The sequence below is a fragment of the Arachis ipaensis genome, chromosome B05, assembly GCF_000816755.2.
Source record: "Arachis ipaensis cultivar K30076 chromosome B05, Araip1.1, whole genome shotgun sequence".
In the NCBI taxonomy this organism is placed as follows: Eukaryota; Viridiplantae; Streptophyta; class Magnoliopsida; order Fabales; family Fabaceae; genus Arachis; species Arachis ipaensis.
This window is the reverse complement of record NC_029789.2, coordinates 24179057-24189441: the sequence shown is the minus strand read 5'-3', so window position 1 is coordinate 24189441 and position 10385 is coordinate 24179057. Positions and strand designations below refer to the sequence as shown.

Here is a 10385-nt window from a genome sequence, read left to right as displayed (position 1 = left end):
GTTCTGAGTGCTGGTCACCAACAAACATAACAGATGCTCTGCAAATTTGTCTTATAAATTCTATTAACATATGAACTATTTAATACAAGTAATAACAATGGTGCTAATCAAATTTCAATTTGATTCACACGGTAAAATGTTTTGAACATGTATGACATTCATATCCGGATGTGAAGTTATTGAACAAAGAAATCCTTTAACAAGAAAGAAAAAGGGCAAGGAATAGTACATGATACTTCGGTCAATCACCTGGTAGGAATATTGAGTGTGCAGATCCACTGATGACATGAAACAACTTTGAGAAGGATGTGTCTAAAAATTTTTCAAAATATGATGACGGTTAGAGAAGCCAATTCAAGAAGAATGGCTGTTGCTGATCTCATGTATGGTGACATGGGATAAAAAGAATGATATAGTCTTGCATAAGAGTTTATAATTGTGCTCTAATATCTTAGACAAGACACAATTTCAGAAATAACAATGGAGAAACATGTCATAAGTTTAATTCATATATGAACTGTGAGTGTGCTTCAGTGATTACCATGCTAAATACAGAATTTTTAGAGAAGTACTACCCTATTTAATAGATTGCCATATCCAATCCAATCCAATCATGAGGATTTGTTTGTAAAGTTTCGATGTGTGTTCGAGTTGGGGTCTTAGAGGGAAAGAAGAAAGGGAAGGGCTTCAAAATGGATTCCACTTTACTCACCAAGTTTTTACCTTTCCTCTCATCCCCTCTAAAATCCCAATTCGCAAATTCACTGTAAAGGCCAGAAACCGAAGCTACCAGGGAACACACCAACAGACTCACTCAATTAACAAAGTGATGAAGGTAGGAAGACATACATGGATCCATCCCACAGGATAAAGAGATCTTTCATTTAGAATTTTGAAAACTTCCTCCTCATTTGTAGCTTGACACTGTGATTTAGTGCAGCAAGTTAGCAAAATGCAGCAATAAAATATTATGCCCTCAAAAAAATATGTGCTAAAAATATTGAAGATTTTAATTTCTATGCACAAGACTTTAAATTCTATGCACAATTAGTGTTTTATACTGACATCCAAGTAGAATCTGCTACACAAACAAAAGCAATTAACTTTCACACTTACTATCAAACAAAACCACTTTTATATATGCACCTAATTGTATGTAAATGTAACACAGTTTTTTAGTGCTCCTGCATAGAAATCAAACTCAGATTTCAAAACCAAATGTAAAAGAATGTAAAAGAGCAATATGTATACTAACAGAATTGGAAGCTGATTCTTGCTTAGGTATGATCAGAGTAGTCATATAGAGGGTTCCATTCTCCTGGAGAATTGTAGGAAATAATCATATCAGTGCAAAGCATTTTATCATATGACAGGTTCTTCATTCTTTTTTCAGAAAAGATTAACCAGAAATCTCTAATATTTAATACAAGATAAATAGAACATACCTATGGAAATTTTATGGGCACAAGAAAATTTGAGATAAGACAACCAAAGGCATAATATAGCTATGGATTTGAATTATTCTTACGTGTACAGCACCAAGTATGCCACAAGTTTCCACATCCTTTTCTGTATTTTCTTTAGCAAGATGGAGGAAGTCCTCCATTAACCGCATCGACTGGAAAGTACGAGAACAAATATTTGCCAGGTATTAACCATAAATTTTGTGCCTGGCGATGAGATTTATGATGCTATTCCTATTTGTGCACAAGAAGACCTTCAATGCAGTAGAAACAAAAAATTGACAATTTGATGTGCAGTGAAAGCTTATATATGCAGTTAAAAAGTTCTTACAATATGTACATCCCGTACACCTATGGTCCTAGATGAAGTCGACTCGTCATCCAACTTCCGGGATCCATCTTCTGAACTAAAAGCTACAATATGAGATTCTTGTTCATCTTGAGGAACCTTTGCCACAAAACACATTGCAGGGGAAGGTGAGGACTGGGTTACTTTATGAACCAAGAAAAAGTTTCCAGCTTCCTTAATAGAAGTTGGTTCAAGAGAATCCACGGGGCACAAACCGCTACCCAAATCCAATGGAAATGAAGAAACCTTAGCTGATTCCTCATGACTATTCCTTAAGCTGCATCCCATCCAAACAGAAGAAACTAATATTGTATGTCAAAACAATTGCAATATCGGATTCCAGAAACACCGAAAATTCATGCAGATCATTCTAGGAAGTATGAACTTAGAACTACTATTTTTAGTCAGACAGAGAAATAGAATATCAACATTATTACCTCTGAGCTACACTTTCTGCTGCATCATAATTTCTAACCTGCCACAGATATTCCCCTGAAATTGCTTCAAAACCAAAGGAAAGAGGTGCAAATTCCTTCAAGTTCTTTAAATCAAAGAGGAAGATTTACAGTTTTACCTTCATATTACTTAATTCCTGATCTTCAGAGGAATCTTTGAGCATCTGAGAGATCAATAGTTTAACAATCAATTCTATTATTACTTCAGAAATCAATTCTATGAAAGAATAACCAAACACAAAGAATTTGTTCTTTCATCAAACAGATAGATGGCATGCTAGAAAAGGTAAGTGCACGCTAAAATTATGTTGCCAAGCACACATGATAAGAAGATGAAGATTCTTATTTTCTTTACATAAATTGGTGGCGAGAATAGCAGATATTGGTTTACCTGTTTGATTTCGAGAGTACCTGAAGGACGATCAACCACTATTCTTGATTCCTTCCCAGACAAGGGAAAGTAAGTGTGAAACAAAATAAACTCATCGATCAGAGCAGTGAGTACTGTCAAAACCGCCGCAATAAGAAAGAGAGAGACATCACTTACCTGCCACGAACAAAGTCACGTGGACTTACCGGATAAAGTCCATTAGTAGGCACCATAATTCTTTTCAATTTTTGTTTTCAATTAAAGATAAAATATAATCTTAACTTTTTAATATTTCTTATTCTTTATCCCATTTATAAAATGTATAATAAAAATAGAGAGGATCTAATTTCTATTCGTTTGTTAGTACTTTTACTAGGCATGCTCACAGGCTCACAGGCTCAGGCTCACAGCCACCTCATAATGTCATCTCATTTGATGGGATTACCATTAATAATTTTATTTGTATTTGAAAAATGGCACCTAAAGCAATTGTTATGTTTTCTTTATTTTAATTATTTATTTATTTGATTCGAGAATTTTTTTTTATTTAAATAAATAAAATAAAAATCATAATTAGTGAAATAAATATTTTTAAAAATATTTACCGATTTGCATTTTTCAGTCATATCTCGTTTACAGTATAAATAAGATGACATTGCATATATCTCGTTTACAGTGTAAACGAGATATGACACGTTTACACTTGGTATTCTTCACAAATTTTTCATATTTTTTGTGTGTCTCTTATTTCTCACAAATACACGGCATTAATGGCCAGTAATAGTCCATATATAGTTGTGCTTGTTTATCCCAACTGTCGTATGAGAAACGGCGACAATGGGGTGACATTTGAGTATGAGGATCCGATATTGTTTCGCACTCAGCGGGTGGAGACGTTGCCCGATTTGAGGAGTTTGATATTGAGTAAGCTCGGTGGTACAGACACGAGGGAAATCGGAAGGGTGGCGTATAGGTTGCTGGCACCCATGGGTAACGGAGTCTTCTAGTTTCGACTATTCCGACTTCTAGGGGATGAGCATGTGCAAGTAATGTTCGACATCCATGAGAGGATCATGGTGGAGCAAGTAATGGAGCTTTCTGCAGAGGTGGGACACGGTGGCGGTGGTCCTTCCGTACACTCGACCTATGTGCAGGACGACCGACTCCTCGCACCACCGCCCATTCATGTCGCCGTTCTAGTGGATGAGGCAGAGGAGGGCGAGGAGGAGTCGGACGAGGATTACGTGGGGGACAGTGGTGACAGCGACTTATCCGATAGTGGAGATAAGGATGAGTGTGTTCCGGAGACACCTGTTCCGACCGTGGCCCGCCATGTCCTGCCCCCACCTCTTCCAATACCGGCGCTTTCGGCAGTTTCGTCTCACTATCACAGTCTGGATCTGGACGCCATACATGAGAGGACTCTGTTTCTTGACACGGGTGAAGAGGATTACAATCTAGACGGCGGTGTAGAGTTTTGGGTCGGCCACAAGTTTAGAAGCCGAGAGGCAGTGCTTCAGGGTGTGAAGAACTACAATATTCAGAGGAGTAAGGAGTACCGGGTGATCAAATCGGACCGGTTAAATTACCATGTGCAGTGCCGCCAAGCTGAGAATGAGTGTCAATGGAGCCTCCGTATAGCCCTTCGGCAGAACCTCGGATACTGGTAACCTTAAGTTTACTTGTGCTTTTCATTACTTCTATACGATATACTAAGTAGGTGTACGACATAGTTGAAGTAATCCTGTTTTGTTGTGTTCAGGGAGGTTCGGAGGGTGGGTGGAGTGCATAGTTGTCTAGAACCCACCATGTCTCAAGACCATCGTCAGTTAGACAGCAGTATGATCTACAGGGTCATCTTGCTGTTGATTCAGTCGAACCCCTCTGTAAGCATTCCGGTTTTGCAGGGTGCGGTCCAAGTAAGCTATCACTTTAAACCATCCTACAGAAAGGTGTGGATGGCCAAGTAGAAGGCAATTGCATAAATCTACGGAGATTGAAAAGAGTCGTACAATAAGGTTCCGAAGTTGCTTCAGGCACTGCAGAACTGTTTTCCTGGTACCATTTGTGACCTACGTGTCAAACCATTATATGATGGACACCTCCTGGTACATGACTGCAGTATGTTCGACAAGGTATTTTGGTCTTTCCCGTCATGTGTCGAAGCCTTCAAGCATTGCAAGCCCTTTGTCTCTGTAGATGGTACGCATCTGTATGGCAGGTATGGTGGTGCGTTGCTTATTGCGGTGGCGCAAGACGAGAATAACAACATCCTGCCGATTGCTTTTGCCATTGTGGAGTCCGAGAGCACCGAGTCATGGTCGTTCTTCCTAACTAATCTGAGACGCCACGTCACCCCACAAGACGGCCTGCTGGTAATCTCTGACAGATCTCAGGCTATCAAGGCCGCGCTTAGCTCCGATGACAGTGGTTGGCATCCCTAAGAGCCTACCATGCTTACTGCATAAGACACATGGCTGCAAATTTCATGTCTCGGTTCAAGTCAGCCGAAGGCAAGAGATACCTCATTAACGCTGCTTATAGTCCAAGCAGGGCCGGTTACGAGTGGTACATGGATGCGTTGAACGATCACGCAACCAAACCAGCTTCAGCATGAACGACTCCTTCCTCTGCACAGCCTGCTGTCCGCCACCGGAGGCCTGGCACCAAGCAGCTGCTCAACCATGACCCACGTCTTTGTGCCGTACCACCTACCAAAGTCATGAAGGCACCCCCAACGGGGTTCCCGTGTGCACGTAGGCCTAGGTGGTATGCCACGTCTTGCAGGGTGATAGTGACCTCACCCTACGTGAGATGAAACATGTGCGTCTCCGGACGCCATCGTTCCACGAGTGCCGAAATCAGGGAATTGTCAAATGTGAAGTCCCTGAGGGGCACCGTGTCGCCGAATCCGGCCTCAGCCAGATACGGGACGATGGCGTCTGGTGGAGGAAGGGTATGGCTAACTCGTCAGGGCACTAGAAGGCGAGGCCTCTGCGGAACGAAAAAAAGAATTTTTAACCTATAAAGAGATAATAATAAATTTTTGTACCCTACTTAAGAACAAAGTACTACTACTACTTAGGAACATACTACCATGTGTCTATAAGCAAATATTAATTAAGTCATACCAATCTTACAGAAGCAAATATTGTTCCAAATTAATCCTACAGTCTTGTCCCTAAAGCATTTTACTCAGTGCTTGTCACTTCTAGACTATCCTAAATTTTTGTGATATGTTGTGAAGATTTTCAAAACAATGTTCGAAGATAAAAGAGATATTGTCGATGAAATGGGGTTTGGAACATTAAGCAACATCCCATCATTGAACCTGAGCCACACGCTTCAAATAGAGCTTACTAGACACTATGATCTTAATAGTGACTGCTTAAGAACTCCATATATTGCAATCCCAATCACATTAGTAAAGATTGGGTAAGCCTAGATCTAACATCAATAGGTACTTTTGGTGTTATTTTTCAAAATTTTTATGCTTTATCTTTAAATGAGTATACTGTGTTTTAAAATTTTTGTGTTTCACAATAACTCATATTTTTCTACTTTTGTGTAAAAAATTTTTAAACTATTTATTTTGTAGGTGAAGCTTTACCTTCGAAAATTAAAGAATCCGAATCAACAAAGAGATGAAAAATATAATAAGCCGTTTCAGAACAAATTCCTAACGGATTTGAGAAATACAGTTCTCCAAACTGTTGTTGATACTGAAGAGAATTGCCCAACAATAGTCCCAAAAATATCTCCAATTGACTTCCTTACAATTTTGGATATCGAAAATATAACTGAAAAAAATTAGACTAGTCATGTTCATAAATTTCTCATACAAGGAATCATAACCTCCAGAAAAAAGAACAAAAAAGTTTAGTTTCAAAAAATACATTATCACTACTTATTATTTTTTTATTAAGTTGATTTAGTTATTTATTTATAATTTTGATACTAAATTAAATTTAACAAGATAAATATTTTTGCATGCTAAGTTTAATAAAATAATTTTTTTAACAAGAAACTAAAAAAATATTATAATTTATTATGGGTAAAAATAATAAAATGATGGAGGCAAAGATATACATTCATATATGATTATTATTTGCTTGCAAAACTTTAGTGGGGCAAATGCCCCCTTAAGTTTCAATGTGGGTCCCTCCATGACCCTAACAATATTTACATACTTAGATTAATCGAATATAATACAATTAATTTTGAAGTCGGCTACCCCCGGCGTAATGCGACGTCTCGTTTAGTCTGTTGATGTCCCTATCATTTTCCGTCTGACGTGCCATTACCGTATCGGACTCAAATATGGCAGGAAAGGGTAAAAAGAGGGGAGAAAGAGTTTGACTACGTCAAAATGAGGTCTAGAAACGGCCTGCAAACGACTTATACTTATAGGCGCCGTTCGACCTTATCTCGTTTACAGTGTAAACGAGATAGACACGGCGTAACAAACGTATCATATCTCGTTTACACTGGAGAACGCAAATCGGTAAATATTTTTAAAAAAATTTATTTCGGTAATTATGACTTTTATTTTATTTATTTAAATAAAAAATCCTTTGATTCGATCAAAATAAATAATAAATTATTTAATATTTTTTTTGGCTATGTAAACCCCGGTTAAATTAGTAGATAATTAGTTAATAAATTAATTTTTAATAAGGAATATTAGAAACACGAATATTATATCAAATTAGGATAGAGCTCATCAAACTTGTCCTTTTTGATCATCATAGAGGTTTATGGAGAGGCAGGATTGTGTGTATGTACTTTTGGGTTTTGGATATGTATGTATATATGTATAAATATTCTCCGGCCAGTCTTGACTTCGCAGGCTGAGTTAGGAGCTTGTTATTTTGTATCTTTGGCACTCTATTCCTACTTCTGTTATCTTATGTTTGACAGTTACGGCTTTCTTAGCGTGCAAGTTAACTCGTTCCTTGAGCGTTGCGCTTTTATCTCGCGATTTTTTTTATTTTCCCTATTCTTCAAGGCTCCTAGCATATTATAACTCTTCTGCTATTATATGTACTCATTTTATTTTAGAGGCCGTAATACCACATCACCTCTGTTTTACGACTTAAGCGTAAAGCTTTGTGTGGTAGGGTGTTACATTATGGTATCAGAGCAGTTCGTTCCTATAGAGCCTGAAAGACGGACTGATTGTGCTTCTGTGCATTCTCTGTATATGTGTGTATGTGCTATTAGGATATCTGATTGATATATATGGCATAAACGTTTGTGAGCATGCATTTGGAACTTAAAGCATTAGACCTGCGATATTGAGACTGATCAACTTAATATCACTTGTTTGGTATGTATAGGGACCAGATGTCGACTCGCGGACGCGGTCGCGGGCGAGGTAGAGGTAGGACAGGCACCGTTACTCCTGTACCCACAGGGACTGATCCAGTAGACTTTATGGCAGCCTTGGGAAATATGGCTGCAGCTATGCAGGCAACAGCTGAGGCACTGGGTAATCAGATAAATCAGGGTAATCATGGGAACAATAATGATGAGGACGGTCCTATGACACTTGCTACATTTCTGAAAGTTCGCCCTTCAACTTTTAGGGGAACCTCAAATCCCACTGATGCAGATAATTGGATTCAGGCTATGGAAAGGGCGTTACAGGCACAGCAGGTTCCTGAAGAGCAATGGGTTGAATTTGGAACTTATCAGTTGCAAGGTGAAGCTCAATATTGGTGGCAGGGAACACGACGTATCCTGCAGCCTGATGGTGCTGCGATTCCTTGGGAGGTTTTTCGGACAGAGTTCTATAAGAAGTACTTTCCTAATTCAGCTAGAAATGCCAAGGAACTTGAATTAATGCAGTTAAAGCAGGGACAGATGACTGTTGCTGAGTATACCAGCAAATTTGAGGAGTTATGTCGCTTTTCTCGTATCTGTCAAGGTGCGCCTGAAGATTTTGCTGAATGGAAGTGTATTAAATATAAGGGAGGTCTTCGGAGTGACATTCTGAGCTTTGTTGCCCCAATGGAGATCAGGGTGTTTTCTGAATTAGTGAATAAGAGTAGGGTGGCTGAGGATTGTGTGAGGAAGGCGGCAGCAGAGAAAGGGAGTTTGAGGATGCCTTTTCAGAGGCCTTCAGGGAGGAACTTTGCTTCGAGAGGTAGGAATTTCAAGCGTGGAGGCTTTGTTCCGCAGCAGACTCAGGGTCAGGGTAATTATAGAAGGCCGAATATTACTGCTAATCAAGGAAAAAGGTTTGGGAAGCAGCCACAGCAGGATCTGAATTGTCAGAAGTGTGGAAAATATCATCCTGGAGTTCCGTGTAGATTAGGACTTGGAGTGTGCTATTCCTGTGGACAGCCCGGGCATATATCCAGTAATTGCCCTGAGAAGAAGAAGTATGAGACTGGTAGGGTGCAACAGCCGGGGAGAGTATACACTACTTCTACCATTGGTGCTGAGGGATCTGAGATACTTATTAGAGGTAATTGTGAAATGGCTGGTAAAATCTTAAATGCTTTATTTGATTCAGGAGCGTCTCATTCATTTATTGCATTTGAAAAGACCCTGGTGGTTGTGGATCGACTGACAAAATCAGCTCACTTTCTTCCTATTTGAATAAGTTGCACAATGGAGGAATTGGCTCGAATGTATATTAAAGAGATTGTCAGGTTGCATGGCGTGCCTTCTACCATTATATCTGATAGGGATCCTCGTTTCACATCAAGGTTCTGGGGAGCTTTTCAGCGTGCATTCGGGACTCAGTTAAGTTTGAGTACTGCATATCACCCTCAGACAGATGGTCAGTCAGAGAGAACTATTTAGACCTTGGAGGATATGCTAAGGGCTTGTGTTTTGGACCAGCCGGCGAAATGGGATCGATATATGCCATTAGTGGAATTTGCTTATAATAATAGCTACCATGCGAGCATCGAGTCGGCGTTCTAGGATTGCCTCTGGCATTCCCAGGACCTTATATATTATGTGTGTGGCACCTTTACCATACTGAGAACCTTCGGTTCTCATTCCATACTATGTTGTTGATTTTCAGATGCAGGCCGGGAGCCATCTCGTTAGTCGTCTGGACTCTTAAAGCGGAGGGGTTACTGGATAGAGTTGTTGTATAGTTTTGTTGTACAGTGATGTATATATATATATACTTAGCTTTCTCTCCGCATAACTTGTCCTTTTTTATCATCATAGAGGTTTATGGAGAGGCAGGATTGTGTGTATGTACTTTTGGGTTTTGGATATGTATGTATATATGTATAAATATTCTCCGGCCAGTCTTGACTTCCCAGGCTGAGTTAGGAGCTTGTTATTTTGTATCTTTGGCACTCTATTCCTACTTCTATTATCTTATGTTTGACAGTTACGGCTTTCTTAGCGTGCAAGTTAACTCGTTCCTTGAGCGTTGCGCTTTTATCTCGCGATTTTTTTTTATTTTCCCTATTCTTCAAGGCTCCTAGCATATTATAACTCTTCTGCTATTATATGTACTCATTTTATTTTAGAGGCCGTAATACCACATCACCTCTGTTTTACGACTTAAGCGTAAAGCTTTCTGTGGTAGGGTGTTACAGGCTACATTAATTATAACTAATCAATTACATTAATTATATGATTTGACTGGAATAAATAAATTAATTTATTTTAATTTATATTAATTTTTTTTCTTATATATTTTGATTAATAATTTTTAAAACGTTATAGTTAATCATTTATTTAATTTAATTGAGATAAATGTCAAATTATTTAAC

General features: G+C 38.8%; 2 protein-coding genes across 13 annotated transcripts in view; one reads left to right on the top strand and one right to left on the bottom strand.

Annotated features, from left to right (window-relative positions):
- Positions 1 to 2884, bottom strand: part of LOC107643356 (AMSH-like ubiquitin thioesterase 2) — a 4354-nt gene extending 1470 nt beyond the window's left edge. For 2 of the 12 annotated variants that reach the window (XR_002362651.1, XM_021123404.1), the window contains exons 1-8: positions 2659 to 2884; positions 2387 to 2431; positions 2250 to 2287; positions 1795 to 2089; positions 1529 to 1618; positions 1256 to 1318; positions 850 to 924; positions 100 to 312 (exon numbers count right to left, since the gene is read on the bottom strand). Coding sequence is in view for 10 of the 12 variants with exons in the window: in XM_021123404.1 (XP_020979063.1) it covers positions 115 to 312; positions 850 to 924; positions 1256 to 1318; positions 1529 to 1618; positions 1795 to 2089; positions 2250 to 2287; positions 2387 to 2431 (804 nt within the window). In the remaining 2 variants the exon portion in view is untranslated. Of the gene's footprint in view, positions 1 to 99; positions 313 to 849; positions 925 to 1255; positions 1319 to 1528; positions 1619 to 1794; positions 2115 to 2249; positions 2432 to 2658 lie in introns of all 12 variants that reach the window. The other 10 variants (XR_002362652.1, XM_016346970.2, XM_016346973.2 and 7 more) reach the window with 10 other exon arrangements.
- Positions 7952 to 10007, top strand: LOC107643358. Its single transcript, XM_016346975.2, has 2 exons — positions 7952 to 9109; positions 9677 to 10007. Exons 1-2 carry the CDS (start codon positions 7969 to 7971, stop codon positions 9700 to 9702), a joined length of 1167 nt encoding a protein of 388 aa, XP_016202461.2. The 5' UTR covers positions 7952 to 7968; the 3' UTR covers positions 9703 to 10007.

Bases quoted from the DNA above. Each gene is read 5' to 3' on its own strand.
- LOC107643358 (XM_016346975.2), top strand. From the start codon at position 7,969: ATGTATAGGGACCAGATGTCGACTCGCGGACGCGGTCGCGGGCGAGGT. The intron at 9,110-9,676 runs GTAATTGTGAAA...GTTGATTTTCAG, and splicing joins ATCTGAGATACTTATTAGAG to ATGCAGGCCGGGAGCCATCT.